This window comes from Microtus pennsylvanicus, chromosome 19, assembly GCF_037038515.1.
Source record: "Microtus pennsylvanicus isolate mMicPen1 chromosome 19, mMicPen1.hap1, whole genome shotgun sequence".
In the NCBI taxonomy this organism is placed as follows: Eukaryota; Metazoa; Chordata; class Mammalia; order Rodentia; family Cricetidae; genus Microtus; species Microtus pennsylvanicus.
In genome coordinates, this window is record NC_134597.1 from 34,814,778 (window position 1) to 34,838,885 (window position 24,108).

At 38.5% G+C, this 24,108-nt stretch overlaps 1 protein-coding gene across 1 annotated transcript in view; it reads left to right on the plus strand.

The window, feature by feature from the left end:
* Positions 1-7,391: 7,391 nt before the first annotated feature.
* LOC142838452 (M1-specific T cell receptor beta chain-like) overlaps positions 7,392-24,108 on the plus strand; it is a 320,262-nt gene continuing 303,545 nt past the window's right edge. Inside the window, exons 1-2 of the mRNA XM_075953931.1 lie at positions 7,392-7,635; positions 7,758-8,055. Of these exons, the coding sequence (XP_075810046.1) occupies positions 7,407-7,635; positions 7,758-8,055 (527 nt within the window). The 5' untranslated portion in view covers positions 7,392-7,406. The remainder of the gene's footprint in view (positions 7,636-7,757; positions 8,056-24,108) is intronic.

Consider the following 24,108-nt stretch of genomic DNA (forward strand, 5'->3'; position numbering starts at 1 on the left):
GTCATGTTGCATCCACCACCAGGAAGCAGAGGGAGATAAAGGCTGCTTGAGTGGGAGGCTGTCTTCGCATCCAGTTACACAGCTGAACAAGTAGATGTCGGTCTCTGGATCTTAGAGAAGATCAGTGAGCCCAGACCTAACAAAACTCAGTAACTCATGATACTATAAGCAAACCAGTGATTCCCAGTGAAGGAGAATGACAAGGCCAAAAGAAAAATTAATGATTTAGACTTCCTCAGAGTAAATTGTTCAGGTTTATCAATGAAGACAAATTCAGGTTTTTTAAAAACGAATTTTGCTTTATCATATTTCTATTTCATTTCATTGACTATTTTCATCTTTCATTTGCATGGTTTTATGAATTGACTTTATTTCTTTATGTACTTCTTTATTTTACATCCTGGCTGTAGTTTCCCCTCAAGGCCTACCTTCCCAGTCCCTCCCCCTCCTCACTCTGCCCTCTCCCTCTGACCCACCCACCCCTCCTCTGTTTCTATTTAGAAAATGAAGGTCTTCCCATGTACACTGATGAGACATGGAATATCCTGTTACAATAAGGATAAGCAACCTCCCTTTGTATTAAGGCCAGACAAGGCAGATGAGTTTGAGGAATATGGTTGCAAGAGCCAAAAAAAGAGTCAGAGACAGCCCCTGCTCCTGAAGTTAGGAGTCCCATGAGAAACCAAGCTCACAGCTGTCACATCCACACTGAACGCATCTGATCTCATCTGGTAAATTCATCTCAACTCAGGGAAATCTCTAAGAGTCGTTGAAGAAAATTTGAAAGAGAGAAACGTTTTTGTTTTGTTTTGCAGGTATAGATTGACAGACTTTTAATACTTATTTAATGTTGGAAGTAGCAAAGGTTAGAAAAATTGAAATGGTCCTAAGATTCCAAGAATAGCAGTACAACCAACAAACTACAGTCTGCAAATAAGAATATTTAAGAAATGAGAGCTATGTATTCAAACTCAGCTATATATAAGGCATATCTATACTAAAGATCAAAGGAAAACCAGGTTTCCCTTTTCATGAAGACTGGGTCTTCACCGATTGCTGCATCGCATGCCAGGACATGTGCACACATGCATCCACATGCACACAGATGTGTACATTTATACACACACATCAATATAAAGACTCACCTTAGCCTTCTTTCTACCCTCACTCCCATCTCTTCCAGCAGATGGCAGTATTAGATTCACAAAGTCATCTATTTAAACATTTAAATAAATTTTATTCCATATACTTAATAAGAGGATGCACCTAGGTAGTGAAATGGTTGATTAGGCACAAACATTTACCTGTCATCTTACATAACTATTTTATTTTTGTGACCATGGCAGTGAGAAAATGATTAAATAAGAATCTTCAATGTGATGTGATATTAACTACAGTGCTACAGACTCTAGGCTCATGCATCCTAGAAGCCTGTAATTTATATGCTTTGAAGTACATTTCCCCACTGCTCAGTAGCACTGACATAAAGTCAAATATAAGTAAGATCATGCACTATTCTTCATGTGTCTGGCTAATTTCCCTTGGTATAATCTCATTCATATTAAATTATTCTGTGGAAAATTTCAAGATGTCTTTTTAAGGTTAAATAACTTTGTGTTGTATTTCATTACTACAGTTCCACAGTTCTTCATCTATTTGCACATCCATAGACACTGGGTTATTTACTCTCCTGTCTTTTGTGATGAATTCCCTGATGAGTTGGAGAGCTCAAGCATTTTATGAGATGCTCAGCTTATTTCCTTCATGCATTTATCCAGTTGAGTATCTGTTGGGTCTTCTGGTAGTCCTATGTTTAATTTCTTTGGGAACATTCATAATGTTTCTGGTATTGACTACATTAATCTATATTCCACAGACAGAAGAGGAGGTGCTCCTTGCTTACACTTCAGTAAGACACTTGTCATATCTTGTCTTTTGACAATAGCTTTCCTGATGAGTATGAAGTAATCTCTCATAACAGGTTTGACTCTGATGGTGAGTCATCTGAAGTACCTTAGCTACCCATTGGTAAGGGTTATCTATATTCATTGAGAATTTTGCCACCAGAAGAAAAAAATCTCATTCCTGGTGGAATATCAGGATAGAGAGGGGGACTTTGCTTTCCATCAGAGCTGGAGGATCTGAGTTTGAAGATTGGACCAGGCAAATTCCAAGAGCAAAGATAGTGATGTCCATTGTATTAGTACCTTTACAGCCAAGAGAGTCTAGCTTGATGTGAGAATAACTTTTTTTAAAAAAAAAATCCCCCTTTTTAGTAGTTGGAAAAGAGAGTAAATATTGACATAAATTTTATTAAAGGTTTCAAAAATAAAAGAAAGAAAGATCCCTTAAACCTAGGCATGTATCCATAGTTACAGAGAATAATCAAAAGTAGATGTATAGATTCAGGGGACATGGGCCATGGGAAGAATTCATATTTATTAAATGTTTGTGTTTAAGTTATTTACATAAAATTAAAATGGAATGACATAGAAAGAGAAATATGCATAACAACCTGTAAAATAAATTTATTCCAATATTATTGAAGCCTTGCTGAGCCGAGATGAGTGCAGGGAAGGAAAGTGAAAAAGGAGAAAGGTGGAACCTTTTTCACCCCCGGTGATGTTCATTTTCACTTCTCTGTCTCTTAATGTGTGTATCTAGATGACCTTTGGGAAATACCTCTATTTAGCTGCAGCCAGAAAAAAAAAAAACGGAAATATGCTTAGAGGCGGTGAAACAAAGATAATGGAATAAAAAGCATGCTTGAGCATTTCAAAGGCTCATAATAACGAAGTAAAAATGAAACTCTTTGTCCTCAACTCTCTCTACTCCAAAAACATTCTGAGCCATATTATGTATAGTTAAGACTAAAGTATTCACCATTTCAACTGAAATACAGGATTAGTTCTAGAACACTATCCACTGGGTAATGGAGACCTCAAAGGAAACCCACCTTAGAAGAAGTAGCTGTGAGTACTAGCTTCCTGACCTGAGGCTGAAAAAACCCACCCTTGGTCTGTTTACAGTTCACTTCATGCCTGTGTCTACAGTGGGCACTTAACTTCTCTCCTATGTTGCCTATTTGACTCCTTGGAATAGGTGAAAGCTGAGCCAATAAACCGGCACCACTGGGTCTGTGGCTCTGTCTATCTCTGTCTCTGTCTCAAAAGTGTATCCTGGACCTATATGCCTCCCGCAGATTTTCTGGAAGATACCAACACCTATGAAAATAAGTAATTGCATTGTGGAGTATAACAGAAAGTTCATGTGAATTTTCATGGGACTATAAGGGACTGCAAAGTCACTTAACATCACAGTGGTCTACTCCATTAAGGCACATAGTACAGCTCTGTCTCATGAACTCTCTTCTTTTCCAGTGTATCATGAATGTTGATGTCACCCTGAACCCAGGTACATGGTGAGGAAGAGAAGACAGTATGCAACCCTTTGTTGCATACCAATGAAAGGACATAGTCATGTTATAAGGTATCTACAGCTCCTAGAGGAGATATCATGTGACTTATGTCCAGAATGTGTCATAGGCAGTTTAGTAATGCTGGAGAAATGGTTTTCTCTGATAAATTTCCCAAAGAGAATTCCAGTGTCATAAATATGGAGCCAACAGAGCTGGAAGATCCGGTGCTGCAATTCTGGCCACCTCATTACCCGCATCAACACAAACTCAAGTGTTTGCAGGGCAGAAATATCTACCTGACTCCTTCTGGAAGCAGCATGGCTGAGGGAGACACATCTGGGTTATGAACATACCGACGACAACACACTTTGCAGGTTGTTGATGAAGGTAGGGGAATATTACAGGACATGGAACATCTCATCCCGCTATGCCCAGGAAGTAAAATTTCACTTAAAAAGCATTAAGGATTAAAATGATCATAATTGTTAAGTTAAGCATGTGTTGATCAACACAGCTCTCCTCTTTCTCCAGACTGCATATGAAGTCACATATCTTGTTTCATGCATAATTTTATGTGATCCATAGGAGATTTAGGAAATGAAAGCCTTTTATTAATTTTATCACAAGGAAATTTGCTTCTACCAGTTAGTTATTAATTCTAAAAATGAAAAAAAAATAAATGAAAGGAAGAAAAGCAAAGATTAATAAGTTACTAGGACAGGATTCAAATACAAGCATGCTTTGAATCAAAGCTGTGTGCTCTTATATCACACAATACTGTCTGGTATTTATTGCATAATTCTTGCTTTGTTCTTTAAGTAGTTCCTGTACAGGCTTGACTAGATGCCAGGATACATAACTTCTGCCACAAGATAAAATTGTTGACAAGATGGGCTGGATAGGTAGCTTAGTGGGAACAGGGCTTGGTTAGCATATATGGAGTCCTGGGTTACATTCCCAGTTCAGTAAACCTGGTAAGGTTTCTCATGCCAGTAATCACGGCCTATGTTCTCAACACTTGAGAGGTAGAAACAGGAGTATCAAAAGTTCAAGGTCATCCTTAGTCACATAATTAATTTAATAGCAATCTGGGCTACATGAGACCCTGTTACAAAAATAAAACAAATCACAAAAGTAGAGTATCTGACAGATGTTATACATGGAACTGAATAAATACTGGAACACAAGAGGATGCTCTAGCCCACAGGCCTTGCTTATTGAACTGTGTCACCTACACTTTTTGCTACCTCAATGAATGTGTGTTTGTTTAGTCTCTTTATTTGACAAGTATTGGACACTGGGATGTTATTTCTATATACTTGTATAAAATAATTTTTGAATCTCAAAAGGCAGACAAGTGCATGTTCATTGGAGAAGACCAAACATGTGACAAGTCCAGCATCACCAGGTGGAGAGAGAAAACCGTAGCACTGCTCTGCATGTTTTATACATCTTGATTTCCTCAAATTATTTCAGGTGGTTCTGTTTTGCCTCACCTACATGAGAAAGAAATAAAGAAAACAAATAACAAAACAGAAAAATTCTCCGCTGGCAGGAGACAGTTTTAGAAAGAAAAGAAACCCTTGATTACCCAAGAAGAATAGATGCGGTGAAAGAGAAAGTGAAAGTCCATCTATTCACAGAACAAGGCACATGGTTTATTTATCCTATATTTTTATTTTATTTATTATCACTATTGTGTATTTGCACGATTGATGTATGTGTATGAATGTTTGTGCACATATGGGTCAAAAGACACTTGTGGGAGTTCATTCCTATGATCTGGGGATTGAAATCAGGGAGTCAGATAACACTTTAACCAGTTGAGTCATTTTGCCCACCCATGGCTTGTGACTTATAAGGGGAGTTTTCTAAAAGTATTACTTCTAAGGGAGACCAAAGAAATTATGCTGCTGTTGGTTATAACAATAATAAATATTAATAACAATAATAACAAATGACCCAGGAAGGTGGAGAGTTCTAAGACAACATTTAAGGAAGAGAAGAGGAAAATGGGGAAAAATCAGAACTCTACAAAATGGAAGAGAAACATAAAGGGGACTCATAACCAACAAACAAAAGATTCCATACACAAAACTTAGGAAGATTTAGCTAGGATAATAGTAAAGAACACTTTCTTTTCTTTTTTATTGTTTTTATTGAGCTATACATTTTCTCCACTCCATTCCCTTCATCTCCTGTGATCCCCACATCCCCAATCTACTCAGGAGATTTTTTTCTTTTTCATCTTCCTATGCATATCTATGCATGTTGCTCTTAGGGTCCTCTTTGTTGTCTAGGTTTTCTGAGGTTGTGGATTATAGGTTGGTTTTTCTTTGCTTTATGTCTAAAAGCCACTCATGAGTGACTACATACTATATTTGTCTCTCTGGATCTGGGTTACCTCACTCAATATGTTTTTTTTTTAGATTCATTTATTTGGCTGCAAATTTCAAGATGCCATTTTTTTTTACCGCTGTGTAGGGATCCATTATGTAAATGTATACATTCTTCAGTTGAAGGACATCTGTGCTGTTTCCAGGTTCTGGCTATTACCAATTAGGCTGCTATGAACACATTAGAACAAATGTCTTATAGTATGATTGAGCATCTTTTGGGTATATGCCCAAGAGTGGTATTGCTGGATGCTGATATCCAAAGCAGCTGTTCCTGTTTTGTACTCCCACCAGCAATGGAGGAGTGTTCCCCTACTTCACATCTACTCCAGCATAATCTGTAATCAGTGCTTTTGATCTTGGAATCTCAGACCTTTTTGACTTGCTTTTCTCTGATTCCTAGTGATGTTGAGCATTTCCGTAAGTGTCTTTCAGTCATTTGAGATTCATCTGTTGAGAGTTCTCTGCTTAGGTCTATACCCCATTTTTTATTGGATTATTTTTTATGTCAATTTTCTTGAATTCTTTGTATATTCTGGAGATCAGACCTCGGTCTGATGTGGGGTTGGTGAAAAACTTTTTCCAATCTGTAGAATAGAATAAAACTTTTCCAACCCAATGAAGGATATGCCTATGAAGGTACAAGAAGCTTGTGGGGCACCAATTAGACTGCACCAAAAAATGTTCCCTTGCCACATAATAATTAAAACACTGAACATACAGAATAAACAAAGAATATTAAGAGCTGCAAAGGTAAAAGGCCAAGTAACATTTAAATACACACCTATTAGATTTACACCTAACTTCTCAATGGAAACAATGAAAGCCAGAAGGACCTGGTCAAGCCTTATGTAAGCATTAAGAGACCACAGATGCCAGCCCAGACTACTATACCTAGGAAAACTTTTAATTACCATAGATGGACAAAACAATATATTCCATGATAGAACCAGGTTTAAACAATACTTAGCCACAAATCCAGCACTACACAAAATACTAGAAGGAAAACTCCAACCAAGGAAATCAGGTACAACCACAAAGAACATTTTTAAAGAGTGTCCCCGAAACACAAGTAGGCAAAAAAGAGGTCTGTCAATAAAAGTAAAAAGAAAAGCAGCAAAACCAAAAGAAACAAAAGAAGAAATTGACTGAACTCAAGAAAGATATGAAAGAAAAATCATCAAAATAGATTTTACAAAAACATGTGGAAGAAAAGAACTATCGCAAATGAAAATTTATTAAGGAGCATTTAAAAAAAGGCAGAAAAACACATGTGGGAATGATAAGGTCTTAAAGAGGTAGAAACAACCGGATGAGGGTGAGGAAATGCCAAAAGTGAGCATGGAGATGAAATGGGTTCAGAACATCACTGGTGTTAGATGTGTCTAGTCCCTGAGCCACACTACCCCTAACTTCCACCACAGACATTGTACAGACTCAGAGAAAACTGAAGGCATTGAAAACAAACCCTACAACTATGATAAGCAAAGGTCTACAATTCTCCCAAGGTAGTCAAAACAACATAACCCCAAAGATAAAAACCAGAGGGCTGGTCTGAGTAAGAACAACCCCTCCTCCCAGAACTGGTGCAGATGCCTGGAACCAGTACCTTGCTCTCTATTCTTGCTCTCCTTCTAGCCCACTTTGAACATCTTAAGACTCTTCCTTCTACTCTAGTCTCTGTATTTACCCAGGTGGATCCGCTAGCCAAGGAGATTTACTTGTTTCTCTTCCAACTAAAGCTCAGAGTCAAAGAAAACTCCTTCCCCACTATGAGCAAGCAGGTGCTCTGCTGGGTAGCTCTTTGTCTCCTTGCAGCAGGTGAGTCCTGTGCTCTGCGGTAAGTTCCCATCCCCAGCTGCACCTCTTAAAGCCCCTGCTCTGGACAGCAGCATCAAGTCCCTCCATGCCTATTTCCTGACTCATTCTTTTACTTCCCCCAGGACCCACACACAGTGCCATCACTCAGACACCCAAATTCCTGATCGGACTGCAAGGGCAGAGACTGACGGTGGAATGCCAACAGGATTTTAATCATGATACCATGTACTGGTACCGGCAGGATCCAGGGAAAGGGTTGAGACTGATCTACTATTCATTAACTGAAACAGATATCCAGAAAGGGGAACTATCTGAAGGCTATAGCGTCTCTCGTGAGAAAAAGCCATTTTTCCCTCTTACTGTGACATCTGCCCAGAAGAACCAGATGGCTGTCTACCTCTGTGCCAGCAGCATTACACAGTAGAACACAGCCACCTCCTCTCTATGCATAAATGTGCCCAACTCCTGCTCCCCCTACCAGGTGGCTCTCGGGTCCTCCCCCAGCCCCTGCCCTTTTACTTTAGCTAGACAATTGAAACAAAGTACTTCTGTACTTAATGTGGAATGGTGTAAAATCCAACCCATTCATTAAATTGGCTTCTAAAATTGTACACATATTCATAATACATAAATATGCATCTATTACATATACATGAGAGAAGAAGTCAGAAAGACATGGAGAAAGGAGAAGAGAGAGGTTGATTTTTATCACATAGAGCTTTAAGATAATTTTACTGAGCATTAGAAAGAGAAAATTGTTCCTTCCCTTGAAAAACATTAAAAGTGCGGTGGAAGAGGAAAAGATGTGGAAATAAACCTTACAGTGATAGTGTTATGTTTGTGCTTCAGTCAAAGGTGTTGGACTGCAGGGGCTGCTGCAGCCAGTTCAGCCTGGTAACATCGAGAAGGGATTCAGAAGGAGTAACTTCTGTGATTAAAACACACACACACGACAACCATCACAATAAACAACAACAACAACAACAGCAAAACTGAGGAACAAATGGGACAAGAGTGAAACAGTCATAAGGACCTGTGAAGGAAGAGAGATGAGAAGAGATCGGCAGAGCCGGCCGGCAGGTCCTTTCTACTCTAGATGTGATAAGAAAGAGGACTTGGAATAATAAAACTATTGAAAAACATATAAGTGGCCTTTATTGAGTTTCTGTGTAGGAGGCATATGTAAATCTATGTCTGGTGGTTATAAAAGAGATTGGAACTGGAGAGGAGTTTCTGAGTCACTGCTGAGCAGACAGGTGGTAGATAAAACTATGCAAATGACCTTGATGGTGTCTGTAAGTGTTCTTCTCTATATGCTATCGTCTTCGATTGAATAAGAAACGTAGTGTTAATTCTTAGGACTATGTTTGTTTGTAAATACTTATATGATCACATAGCTCTCTTCCTCAAAATATGTAAGTCTCCACAGCATAAAACTGGGATCATTTATTGAAATGGGTTTTAAAAGTTGTCAAAGAACTTTAGTTTTTCTGTTGTGTGTGTGTTTGTGTGTGTGTGTGTGTTTAAACCTATGGATTAACTGAATTAACCTGGGGTTCCTGGAGTACCTTTGTAGAGTACACAGCCTTGACTCTAAACATTATCTTTGAATTTCTACTTCGATACTGGGTTTAGCTTTGAGTTTTCCTCACAACTGTGGAAGTTTAACTCAGACAGTCACACAAAGACCAAAAATTCCAAAGATCTGGTATGTTGTTTTTCTTGTTGCTCCAATAGCATGCCAGCCAGGAGCAATTGAAGGAAGAGAAGTATTTACAGCTTAGTGTTTCAAATGTTTCTGTTAAGGTGGAGAAGGCCAGACAGATGAAAAATGTTGGTCTATAATGGGGGCGGGAGGTAATATCATCAGCTTTTTTATTTGTTTGTTTGTTTTTTCTTTTTTTATTGATTTTTATTGAGCTCTACATACATCAGTTTTTTTTTAATGGCACCAAACAGGAAGCAGAGAGCTGAGGCAAGAACTAGAAACACTGATGCTTGCCCCAGCAACTTGACTTCTACTAGCTAGGCCACACTCCCCAAGATTCCACCATCTCCGCAAACAGAACTACCACCAGACAACCAAGGGTTTAAGCACATGAGCCTACTGTAGGGTAATTTCACATTTAAACTTTAAAATGCCACTCTTGACCTCAATTAGCTGCTTTTCTTGTAATGCAAAATCTATTAGATGCACCTTCAGCAATCTGTGTAGTCTTCTTCTGAAATCCAAGGCTTTGGTTTGCCTGTGACCCCTTTCTCAAGCCAAAACAAACCAGGTTACACACATCTACTTTGCAATGGCACAGAATAAATACTCCCACTAATGGAGAAAAGTAAGTAAGGCCAGACCAGAGCAGGAACCTGCAATACAATGGAATTTGGTAATCTACCATGATAAAGTAGTACCTTTTTCTTCATAATGACCTCAAACTTGGAAAATAGCCCTGTGGCCATCAACAATGGAATTAGTCAGTCAAAAGAGTTATACTTGGTGACATGATAAAATTCATTTTTTAAAAAGATTGGGTATGGCTTGAAACAAGATGGATGATGCTGAAGGAAAGTATACAGACAGACAAATGCTTCAGTGGAGGTCAGAACCCTGGCTATAGCATTTATTTGTTTTAGAGCAGATAAGAAGTTTTGGAACTCTAAAACTGTGTTATACCTTGGTATAGGTATGGCTACATGAATACACTGATTTGGATGAGTTTGGTTTATCACTTAAGAACTCTATGGTTGATGATATATGTTCTTTGCCTCATGTGGAAATCTTGGAAAATGGGGCAGAAAGCTTGTAAGAGCAGAGGCTGTGGAGGACCAAAGAGATGTATTGTCTTCTGGGCATGACTGAACCATGGCACTCATGAATTCACAGCAGCCATGGCTGCCTAGGCAAGGGTTTTACAAGAGCAAATCAATCAACATTCCATCTTGGAGTAGAAAGGGATTCGTGAGCTTCCTCATGGCTTCACCATGCTATAGTTAATGACTTCGTACCATACATAAGTGTTTAGTGCAAATTAAATTCACTGTGTTATTTTAAAAAAAAGGAATGAAATTTAAAAAGAGGCCATAAAATTGGGAGTGGTGAAGAATAGAAGGTAAATCTGAGGTGGACCTAGAAGAACTAGGGGAAACAATAAGGAGTGGCTATGATCAAAATATACTGTATGAATGTATGAATGCCCATTCTCAAAGAATTAATTAAACTGTGACTTCAAAAAGGGAGAGCTCTTGACATGAATGTGAGTGCTGGAAGGTGACATTGGTCACGTGACAAGGCACCCTTAAAGGCTAGATGTCATAGCTACCTGAACCTTCTGTAATTACTTTGTGAGTTTCTATTAATACTTTTTTCTTTAAATACAGCATTTATTTAGTATATATTTACTACATTTAGCTTTATTGTCTTGCAATTGTTAAGTGAAATTTGTTTTAATATATGTGTAAATGCAAAGTTATACATCTTGATGGGATTCTACATGGTGTATCAACACATGCATGCATTTGTGATGTTTTAATCACTATAGTTAGTATTTTTGTTTTATAGATTTTTCTGTATAAACTATCTCAGAGTAAAGAGTTCACCAAGTTCTAACTTTTCCTCTTTCAACATAGTACTTTGTTACTTGCCTTTAATTACTGATGACATACATATCCTACAGTAAAGCTGTACAGCCCCATTCAGCTCTCAGGCTCCAGTACCAAGGGTTTGCTGTTGTTGTTTGTTCTAGAGTCCAGTGACCTCTGGACTTTGACTCTGGCTTCTTTATCAGTGATTCTCACAGATATTAAGATACTAATTGATAAAGAAAATGACACTGAGCTATTCTAGAAGAAATAAGGAAATGCAGCATGTGTTGACTATTGACAAAACACACGACTAGGCCATGGTTAATCCATAACTGTAAGACAGCATCAATGATGACACAAATATTATGATAGTCTTAACTAGCATACAACTGGAGGAGAAACACTGCCACTATTCAGGAACAAATAGATATTTTATTGAAATCAGGCCTCATACAAGTAGAGAATAAGTCAGATTTTAAAAAATGAGTTGAAAATTCTTCTACCTACTTATGGGGAGGTGAAGGGATATGTAAGGTTGCTGACTCCGAGTCCTGATTGTCCTTTATGTTCTTAGGCATGCATCTGGAGGTGGCCTGCAGGTAACTATGGATGACCAAGGTGGTTACAGGCCCCTGTTGATCAGTGAAGTGGGCTTCAAATTCCTATGGGTCAGTGAGGTCGGTGCAGGTGCCTGTGGATCAGCATGTAAGACCGTTGGCATGGAAAACTGGATATCAAATAGGGGGAAACCTGAGTAGTTAGTACCTCATGGCCAACTCTTCTCTCCTTCAGTGTTGGACAGTGAAGTTGACCAATGTCCTACAACTGAGTTGTAAACACAGCCTAGCACTTTGAATCTTGTCTGCAATGGTTCAGACCAGTTGTGACATTCAGTAAAATGATGACAGCCACTTTCCCTTGCTTTTTTCCACTCTGTGAACAGCTCCAATCCAGAATTGAATCAAAATAGAACTTCATGGCAGGAACACACTGATGGCAAGTGTCATTCCAAGAAAGGAGGAAGGGTTTGTTATGATTCCAGATGTATCTTCCCTAAGATGTCCTTGTTCATTGCAGAAAAAGAGCAGTTTCCCTGAGATAGCCCCACACTAATCAGACCCAAATCAGCCAGGAACAGAAGTGCAGCCCAGGATCAGACAACTGCCCTTCAGCAGCTGCATGAATGTAAACGTGGCTCTAACGATATTTCTAATAAGAGCTGCTTCAGTCCACACAAACAGCATCTATGGGTCCATTTCTACTTCACCTTTCTAATGACTCAGCCACAGAGACCCAAATGTACAAATCGAACGAAAGCATCGTGAGAAGGTGGAAGTGAAAGCAGAGTGCTTTAGGAAAAACAACAAAACAGGAAACCATGCAGCTCGTGGTAATTCCCGTGCACTTTCAATACTTATCCTTTAAAAAGATGAACCCAGCATGCGCAAAACAGTTTCCTAATCACCATAAACTGGTGATTGGTCAGTAGCTAGTATGACTGTCACTGCAGTAAAATTACTATAAATAATTATAAATATCATGCTAGTGTAAAGACATAGATCACAAATAAGTATTGTTAAAATTAAGTCTACTGATATTAAGAGAACATTATGTTATGTCTTCATGTTATAATCATGTTATGTTTAGAAGATAGGAAGTCTTTAGTACCATTGTGAAGAAACACTGAACTTGCAGCCTAGGCTCTGCCTGGCCCTTGTGGACACATAGGACAGTTCCAACCTGCAGTTCTAGTGGTTAGCAACAATCCAAAAGTCTTGGTGTGAGAACTTTGAGGTTATGCCATGGAAGGAAAGGGTGGATTCTAATGCTGTTTATCAACCAAATACACATCCATTTCCATTTAAGAAACACACTGAATAATTTCACTGTTATAAATACCAGTGTGTCTTCTGTGTTTAGAAGTAAATCAGGATGTTTCTGAAGCTTCTTTAGGCATATATGTTTGATCATCAGATTGAGATAGTCTGTATCACTGACTAGGACTACCACCAGGGGGCAGACTCTAGTGTTCCCAGAATTAAGTGATCAAGCATCCATCATCCTGGAGCTTGTGTGTGAGGCTAACACTGAAGATGCTGCTGCTTATGTTACTCCTGGGGCCTGGTATGAGCTTTGTTGTATCTTGGAGCTTGTGTGTGTGTGTGTGTGTGTGTGTGTGTGTGTGTGTGTGTACTCATGCATGTGTGCATGTGTATGTATTAACCTGAGTGAACTACTGAAAAGTTTTTATGAATTGTTTGTGCTGATCACATAAGGAAATACATCTAGGGTACCTATAGTATATGAGTCACCATCCAAGGAAAGTGGGGGATTGTGTCTCAGTTATCTCAGAAGACGCTTGTCTAAGTCCAAAGGAAGACTTTCTAGGAGCTTAAAGAAAGACAATGGAATGAGCCAGAGTTTTCTGGGGGTATATCTGACTCAGGTTCTATCAGATTCTGGGGCTTCTGATGTTTTTCATCACCTTGACCTCTGTTTTGGCAGGCTGTGGACTTGGTGCTCTTGTCGATCAATATCCCAGAAGGAGCATCTGTAGGAGTGGAACTTCCATGAAGATTGAGTGTCACTCTGTGGGTGTTCAGGCGACTACTGTGGCTTGGTATCGCCAATCCCCTCAAAGGGCCTTTGAACTGATGGCAATTTCTACTGTGAGCTCTACAGTCAAGTATGAACAAAATTTTCCCAAGGACAAGTTTCCCATCAGTCATCCGAACTTAACCTTTTCATCTCTGACTGTTTCAAATGCATATCCTGAAGATGGGGGCCTCTACATCTGTGGTGCTAGGGACACAGTGCTGGGCAGGACCATGACACCACAGCAAGAACCTTTGCAGCAGTTTTCCTTCCCCAGTACTCAGAAACTGCAAGAGGTGTTAGAGAGTAAAAACCACAGCTCATCTGGTTGAGATATCACTCTGTGTGTGTGTGTGTGTGTGTGTGTGTGTGTGTGTGTGTGTGTGTGTGAAGAAATGGGGAAGGAAGGGAAGAGGAGAGAGAACCTTTGAAATGATGCCCTCTATATTCAGGGTGTGGATTCTCACCTCAGTAAGGAAAAATTACAGGCATGCCAGCAGGTCAACCTGATCTAGACAGTCCTCAAAAGCAGTGGTTTTCTCAACCTTCCTAATGCTTTGACGTTTTAATAGAGTTCCTCATGTTGTAGTGACCCCCAACCACTAAATTATTTTCATTGCTACCATAGAAACCAGGTGGTAGTGGTGCACGCCTTCAATTCCAGAACTAGAGAGGATTATGAAATGGCAGGAGACAGCTCTCAGGCTCAGGCTCATTCTGATATTTGTGGAGGCAGGAAGAGGTTTAGACCAGTCATTTGTATAGGACACTCTCTATTCTGTTGAGCTGCCTGCAGACTGTGCAGGGTGCTCCAGGTTTCTCAGCTCTGTGAGTTGTCATCCATACTGGGGTGGGATTTGGTGATGCAGCTATCTCTGAGTCATTTCTGATCCTGTAAGTAACTTCTCACCTATGCTGCAAGATCAGCATTTTTGGACTGAGGTCGAGGTGAGAGCAGGTGGCTGACTGCTTTGTTTTTCTGCTCTTTGGGTTGAACCCCAACTTCTATCTCTGAGTTTTTATTAATCATACTTCATATTAATCATACTTCATGCTGGTTCGAGTGTGGATTCATTTCCCTAAGAAATTAGAGTTGTTCAAGCCACCAATATTTAATGTTTTCTCAAAGTCATCATTGTGAACAGACCAATTCTGAAACGAGTATGGAGTCACTTACGTTCACACCCTGGCTCTGTTTTGCCACTGCTGCTGCTGCTGTTCAGATGACCCACTGGGATGCAGTCATTTCAGACTGTGCCTGTTAATGCTGGAACAAAGAACTCAGAGCTGCAGCCTTCCACTAAACCAATGGCTTCAGTCTAGAGAAGAGAACTAGTGAAATACTTCTCAATACTTCAATATCATCAATACAGACATCACCAATGACATGGATGGTAAGAAAATTTAAATCTGATCTATGTGAGAACCTAGTAACACGGCTATTGCCTGGAGTCATTTATTCCCCTCCACACAATGAGCTGAAGGATATCTAAGGCCTTCTTCACAGACAGCTTCTGTGTTCAGACCCCACCCCAGCTGCCTCAGGGACACAGTTAGCTGCTCATGTGTGCTGCTTTTAGGGAGTATGACAATAGCATTGAACACAACACAGTGCTCACATCTTTTCTAAAGGAGGGTCATGGAAATAAAGTCTTAATAACATGCTCCCTAAACATCTGATGGTATAAACAAAGAGACTCTTTTTTAAGTGCGTACTTTCCATACTTTTATTCCATGTTTTGGGTTATATTTCATTAAAACAAAGTTCACCTTTGAGATATACTCTTAACTACCCTCTAGAAAACACAAACATAGAGATATGTATACACATCTATACATGTACACACACACACACACACACACACACACACACACACACACACACACTGGAACACTGAAACACTGGACTGTGCTATGAAAGGAGGTGCCATTTAAGGTCTTTGTTTCTGCCCAATTTATTTTCTGTTGCTGTGATAAAGTACTAACCAAAATCAACCAAGGGTGTGGGGTAGAATTTACTTGGCTAACACTTACAGAGAGAGAGTCCATCTTTGCAGGAAGTCAGGACAGGAGCTCATGAAGGAACCTGAAGGCAGAAACTTAAACAGAGACTATGGAGGGGCACTGTTGACTAGTTTGCTCAGTTTCTTTTCTTAAACAATCCAGGACCACCTGCCCATGAATTGCACCCTCCAAAATCAGTTTCAAAACATCCTATATAAATGTCCACATTCACAGGCTAATGTTATGGAAGAATTCCTCAGTGATGTTTCTTCTTCTCAGGTAACTTACTTATGTCGAGCTCATAAAAATTAACCACAATTCCCTTGGACAGGAAGAGCACACCCTTACTCTGTTTTCTTACACAATTGCCTAGCTGTTGCAAACGAAGTTAAGTGGCACTGCAGTTCACTACTACACGAGAACAACATTCCCTGGCAGTAGGTTATGGAGTTTTCACCCGGTCCTACAGGTCTCAGACTTCAGGTCTCTGAGTGTCTTCATTTGATAGCTATTTCTTAACTTCTAACTGTAGATGCCAGCTTCCCCCCACTGGAATATGGAAAGTTTTTTATAGACAAATATCAATTCCAAATATCCATGAATATTTAATGTCTTTTTTATCAGTAATATACTCTCTGGGTCAATTTTAAAATTCAGTTAAGATGTTTTTAAAACAAAAATTGATATGATTAACTTACTGCAGGTAAACGTTGACCCAAACCCCTACAGAATGTGAATTACCTGATATTATACTTATGTCTTATTTTCTTTTTAAGAAAAATTATGAGGAAAACTGCAAATACTGTTATTGAATGTTTTGTAATAAGATGAATCATGTATAGCAATGGAAGTGGGGATAATGAAAGTTAAACGATCATTTAAGAAAGATGGAAGAGCCAATGAAAATGTTTTGTTCAGGAAAGAAAAGTCATAATTAATGTATTGAGAGAGGGGAACAATGAAGCAATAGAACTTGGCAATTGCTTAGGTATGAGTAGCAATACACGAACCTTAATATGCCTTCTGTCCCCTCACACAGGGTCAATAAAATGAACAAACGTAGATGAATTTGCCCATTTGAACACTAGGGGGAGATGTGGGATTTTCTGTAAAATACCTGTGCACACATTGGCATTTGGAAAGATTTTTACATGACTAAAATGCTCGCGATGAGAGGGATTAAAAGACTGACTTGCGATATCTGAGAAGCTATTTGAATAAAAAATTATCGAGGTTTAATATTAAATCTTTCCATCCCCAGAATATCTACCCTGGATGTGGAACCTGAAATCAATTGTTCTAGTTATACATGACCGATAAATAAGTGATTAACACCACTCATCTCTTTGATTAAACATTGCACCGATTTTGCAGTCAGTGGAACAAGAAGAAATGTGGCTATGAGAAACAGGGATGAGAAAAGTAGCCAGTGGGAGATGAAGTTTAGAGAGACGGAGAAAAACCATAGTTGCATCACACGGCTATCAGCTAAATCCAGCAGGTTTGTTGGGTATAGTGCAGACATAAAAGGTCAGTTTTCATTATACATACAGAAGTCTTATCACACAATAACAAAAAATTTAAAGGAAGAAAATTTCTAAAACATTTACAAATAGAGGCACCTTGGAGATATACAATAATTAATCAGAAAAAGAGGCAGGGAGGGGTAAATAGCAAAATTTGGAGGGAAAAAAAGTGTGAGGAAATAATTATAACTATATTGTAATATAGAAAATAAAAGATGTATTTAAAATAATAGGAAAACATGAAATGACATGAAATTTAAATAGTCAGGAACAAATACATTAAAACATAAGCAAGATTTTAATACAAGCAATTATTTAGATTACAGAGGAATACATTTCAGAAGTCTGAAATAAGTAAAAATCTACACTATGGTCAGGAATATATAAGCCCAATAGTGAGACTACCCAGTCCTAACAGTATTATTTAAGTATCCAGAACAACACTAATTTCAAAATTAGTGGAACTTTTCTGTAAAATTTGGAAAGGTCTAAAATTTAAGTAGAAAAGGGAAATGTATAGGAAGGTGAAATAATATTGGATAACTAGAAGCAAAGTAGTTTGCCTTATGGCTATCAAATTATTTTACCACAATTGACAGTAAAAAAATATATGATGAATGGAAATAATAGTGCAATAACAAATAGGCATTCATAGATGAACTTAATATACGAGAGAAATGCCCCTGCAGATCTAGAAGGGGGCGGTGAAGCATATATGAATTATTCTAGAATAAGTGGCTTGCCCGATAAAGAATGATGCATTTAAACCCTCTTCATGGGCATAAAACAAAATAAATTACAAATTGATTAAACTCAAAATGCTAAGTGCCTTGGTAGATAATCTAGTAGATATTCGTGAGGTTGATTTTGGAGAATTTCTTATAAATAATACAAGCATGCATATACTCCAAAGAATAGTAATTCTACTACATTTAGAAATGTAACAAAAATCTTTGCAAAGAAGGTGTATATATAAATCATAAAAAGGAAGATAAGCAAGACAGACAGCCAAGAAAGGATTAGTATCCTGGAGATACAAGCAACTCATGGGTAAATAATAACTAATCAGCTAAAAACTAATGTGGGCAACGTACCATGTCCGGGATATTCAGGTCATTTGTGAATGTAAAACGTATTCGGTCTCCTTATTACATGTGAATTTAAATCAAAGTTATATTTTACCATGAAGTACGATTATAGCTTAATTAACAAAATCAGAGAACTACTGAACATTAGTTATAGCCCTGAATGTGGTTTATTGAAAATACTTATAAACTATTATCAGAATTATTTGGCTTTTTCATTTCAGAAAGGATTTTGCCATATCATGTAAAGTTGATGTAGACGTTTGGATTTGCGCAAGGTCAGAGAAATTCTATATGTATAAATCAAACATGTGTACAAGACATGTAGAGTATGGTTTGTATCTGTATGAAACCTGCTGAGGCAAAAGTACCAGTGAGCGAGCAGAATGGAATGCTCAGTATGAGTGGGAATAAACTGTCTACAGTTGTTCATAACAAAATGAATACAAATGGAAAATAGCATACTAGAAAACATAAACAGGATAACTTCTCTTAGATACATTTAAATGACATACAAGATTGCATGACATCATTCTATATATATGTATACGCATATGTATATAGTAATGAAAACGTAAGCTGTTATCTTTGCCCCATATGCTATCAGACTATGGCAAGTGTAAACATCAGCGGTTCAGCTCTCTGAACATTAACGGAGTGTGGCGAAACCTAAGAACAGTACAGATGAAACCTTCTCAGTCGCCTTCTATCTCTTCAGCTCTGGTTAAGGCAAGGCTGTTTGTTCTATTCTCTAACTGCATTGCGCATTTGTCTAAATAGTCGTGTAAATTTCACTATTTGAATCTCTAAAGGAGCTGCTCTGTGGTGTTGTGGCTGTGGCAAAAGCTGTGGAGCTCATCAGGAAATACCCAAGTTCACTTCCCACAAAGAAATAGAGAAAGCAACTAAGTTTAAAATAATCACATAAATGAATAACATATAAACAGTTTTATTGAAAAGAAGCAAAACAGTAAGGTACAGGAGAAGAAAAACAAAATCAGGCTGAAACTCATCTCATCTAAGCCGGCTTCAGCCTCCCCTCCCACATCCTGTACAACGTTTCTCCCTCATAGATCTAACAGTTGTGTAGTCCACAGGGAGAGATTACGTCATGAGTGCCTAAGGCAACGAGGAAGCCTTCAGAGAAGGCAGCTGAACAAGAGTCTCTGAGTCAACCATGCACTTCAGACTTCTCCACTGTGTGGCCCTTTTATTCTGGACTACAGGTAAGTCCCTGTTTTGAGCGAGTTGTATTCCAGTTTCAGCAGGTTCTCTGACATCTGTGACAATAGACTTGTTCTGGACTTATCTTCAGTTTCTATTTCCTTTCTTCACAGGCTCCATGGGCACAGAGGTCATCCAGAATCCCAGATATCTGGTCAAAGGAAAAGAACAGAAAGCCAAAATGGATTGCACCCGCATAAAAGGGCATAGTTATGTTTATTGGTACTACAAGAAGCTGGGAGAAGAACTCAAGTTTCTGGCTTACTTTCAGAATGCCGACATCATAGACAAAATAGATACGATTGGTAAAAACATTTCAGCCAAATGCCTCACTGACTTGCCATGTACCATAGAGATCCAGTCCAGCCAGCTCACAGACTCAGCTGTGTACTTCTGTGCCAGCAGTCAATCCACAGTGCTGACTGCTGGCTTTTCTTAGAACACAAACTCACTATGGACCCTGCTCAGGAAATACGTGCCACACTAGCTTGTGGAGAGCTAACAGAGACACAGTGTGAAAGAGTAGGAGCCAGAGGAGAATCTGTAGATAATGGATCTAGGTGAACTAAAAAAATCAAATAAACAGACAAAACAATAAAAAGGTGATGGGACAATAGTACAGGGAAGGGCAAGGAGACGGTAGAGAGGCCCAGTCCAGCGGTGGGCTGGATCTTAGGAAAGATTAACCTTGGTTAATTGATGAATTTCTGTCAAACATAATTATACCTCTGGTAAGGCTGCACGCTGCAGAGTAAGAGACAAACACATCAGCTTGGCTTTTTCATGGACCCTGGTGCAGACTCACAGGGATTTGCAACTTCTCAAAACCACTCCTTTTCCATAGAAACTTGACTGAGACTTTCAGCAGCTCCTGTCTTCTGCAATCTTAAACCACACACTTTTATTTTTTTATATCCATTTATTTATTTATTTATTTAAGATTTCTGCCTCCTCCCCGCCACCACCTCCCATTTCCCTCCCCCTCCCCCAATCAAGTCTCCCTCCCCCAGCAGCCCAAAGAGCAATCAGGGTTCCCTGCCCTGTGGGAAGTCCAAGGACCACCCACCTCCATCCAGGTCTAGTAAGGTGAGCATCCAAACTGCTTAGGCTCCCACAAAGCCAGTACTGCAGTAGGATCAAAAACCCATTGCCATTGTTCTTGAGTTCTCAGTGTCCTCATTGTCCGCTATGTTTAGCGAGTCTGGTTTTATCCCATGCTTTTTCAGACCCAGTCCAGCTGGCCTTGTAGAAGGACTGATTGTGGAAAGTTTCTTCATGTTCCCAACATCAGAGTACAAGTTTGGTTAAATGCTTATTATATTTTAAATCTAAAAGTCAGTAGGAAGAAATAGTTCTGGTTACCCTTGGCCAATGTTGAGAATTATACATCTACACAGTGCATTTGGAGGATATTCAAGCTTCTCATTATTTCATATGCATGGATTTAAGTGTGAAGCATGCTTTTTCTTAAGGTAGAAATGTTTTACCCATAATAGCACATCAGGAACCAGCCTCGACAAAAATACCACTCGCCAGGGTAGGGCATGAAGATTTGAAAATATTAGTAAAGAATACAAAGACTTGAAAATAATTAGACAGAAAAAAATAGAATAGTATTGGGAGGGAGTCCCAGTGAATACTGAAATTGCCTGTGTTTAATTTCCAATTGCTTAAAATATTCCTAACCCCATAAGTCAGGAGTAAGAAAACAAACAAGCAAACAAAAAAAAAAACTGCATTAAGATGATATAATGAAAGGAACAGACCAATTGAAGGTCAAGGGCTACTTCTATGGTTAAACATTCTGTTACTACAACAAAACAAGTCACACTTACACCCTAGACCAAAATATGCTGTATGCAAGCCATTCTCCTGGTGGAATCCAAAGTTATCTCCTTAGCGAAACTGAAACCATAGTTGGATCCTAAGACATTTTTGAAGTACTACTTCTCTATTCCTGAAATAAAAGGTCTGGATATTAGTCACACCTGTTGACAATAACCTTGAGAGAACAGAACTCTGATCTAAATCTCGGCGGGACCTAGAAGGAATAGAGGTAAGTTCCTACTCTCTGACCTTTGGTGAACATGGAAATAGGCTCACATCTTTGGGGCTCCACAATCACTGGCCTCTAAGGGCCACAGGTAAAATTTAGAGAATGCATGGGTTTGAATAGAAAAATACATCTTTATTTTCACTCATGTCGTAACTGAAACACATCGTTTCCCTCCACAATAAAAATAGGGGGAGGTGGGGAGCAGAGAAAAATGTAGAGCTCAATAAAAATAAAAACATAAAAAAAGGTGAATAAAAAATAACAGCTTTGGCTACATCTGTGACAGACTATAATGTAAATCACATTAATTTTTATTTGCATATATATTATACACATTGCATGCAGCTGCAGTCAATTTTGTTTTTTATATTGCACTACATAGAGCAAACATCATTTGCCTTCATCACTGTTTTGAAATTATCATAGTTTTCAGATTAATCAGTATATATTTTATTCATTTGATTTGAAGTTGTCTATACATTAATACATCATAAAATTTTAAGTAATATTTTGATATCTGCACTTGAAAAGATATCTGCATTTGTAATATTATAAATCTCACTTCATACCTTTAGATGCTATTCTTAAAATGGATCCTTGGGGTTTGCCAGACTTACAAAAATGAAGAGACCCTCATAAGGGATGAGGCCCCCACCTCTGGTGTGATCGAAAGCCAGGCACTGCAAGTGACATAGTGCTTCTTTAGTGAGTGTTACTCATTCCCATTCCTTCTCTCCTTTTCCCCTACCCACACATTCAACTCCTGACCTTTCCCTTGTAATGTAAAGTCATGGTGTCTCTGACTGCACCCTCTCATCCAGCAGGTGTCACCAACAGCTGCCAAACCATTGTGTTCCAACCAGAAGGTTTATATGAAACCATTATACCTGATATTACAGATGACCTTGGATGAAATACAAATCGGCATTTGTTCAGCAGATTAACAGCATTTGTTAAGCAGTGATTACCATTCCTTTGTTTACCTCAGACTCTTGAGAAGAACCAATTTTGTACAATAAATTTACACTTATACAAATTCTAATTCAAATTCGGTGCTGGGAAATATTTTAATTAGCAGGTAAAATCCCATGTCAATAAATGTCTGATTCCTCTTGACATGGTATTAAATTCTTAATGCTTTTTTGATTAGAATGCCAGATCTTAAAATTAATAATAAGAAATATGTGTTAGTTGTTATGGAGTAAGAGCTATTCTAATTCTGTATATTATTTTGACATGGATGCTCATTATTGCATATTACAGAAGATAACATTAAATCAGGGAGAGGTCAAAGGATGCTTGGCTGACAAATGGCAGTGCTGGGATTTGGGCCTCCTCTATCTCCCAGTGCTAGGCTCTAATCTATTGAGGGGAGCTTCTGCAGCTGCTAAGCTTCCAGAAATGGTCTCACTACATTACCATGTTAATTGCTTATGACAAACACAGGCAATGGATAAAAACAGCCTTAAAAAGAAAAACCAGAGCATTTGAAATGCCTGTTATGTGTGGGTTTCTTCATTTCAGCAATATTAGTGGGAATGAGAGGAGTCAAATCTGAGAGGTGTATGTAATAACCTTCCCAACTCTAATCATAGTCGCCACACGTGACATTCTGGATGCACCTTTGGACAGGAAATAATGGATACTGGCTTGTCCCATTTGCCATTTTTATATTTAGAAAGAATATACACAGCTTCCAGAAACAGAAGAAAAACTACGAGAGTCTGATGTTTCTCACTCTTGTCTCACTATCAGGAAAAGTAGCCGTGACAGTTGTTATGTACCAGTGATGGGTTCTATACACAGTACAGTGGGGGACACCTGCCTTTTTATTTATGACAGCCTATATGATGGTGTTTCAGAGAGATGTTTGTCATCGAAAGTGGCAATTTCATTGCTTGCCTTGTGATTTTCTGTCTCTTTTTTAAAAAAATAATAACTTTCTCTTATTTACTTGTGAATGTCAACATGTTAACAGCTCTCAAATTCAATGGGAACAGTGCATGTCTTTCTATAGAGCTGGATCTGAGTTTACATTGATGGTTCATGAACTCTTGGTTCTTCTTTTTCTTTCTTTTTTTTTTTAACAAAATACAACATCCCTTCATGATAAAACTCTTGGAGAGAGCACAGTTACAAGGAACATACCTAAACATAATAAAGGCAATATGTAGCAAGCCAACAGCCAGCATCAAACTAAATGGAGAGAAACTCAAAATGATCCTACTGAAATCAGGAGCAAGTTAAGGTTGTCCACTCTCTCCATATCTATTCAATATAGTACTTGAGATTCTATCTAGAGCAATAAGAAAACAAAAGGAGATCAAGGCGTTAAAAATCAGAAAAGAAGAAGTCAAACTCTCACTATTTGCTAATGATATTTTAGGTTACATAAGTGACCCCC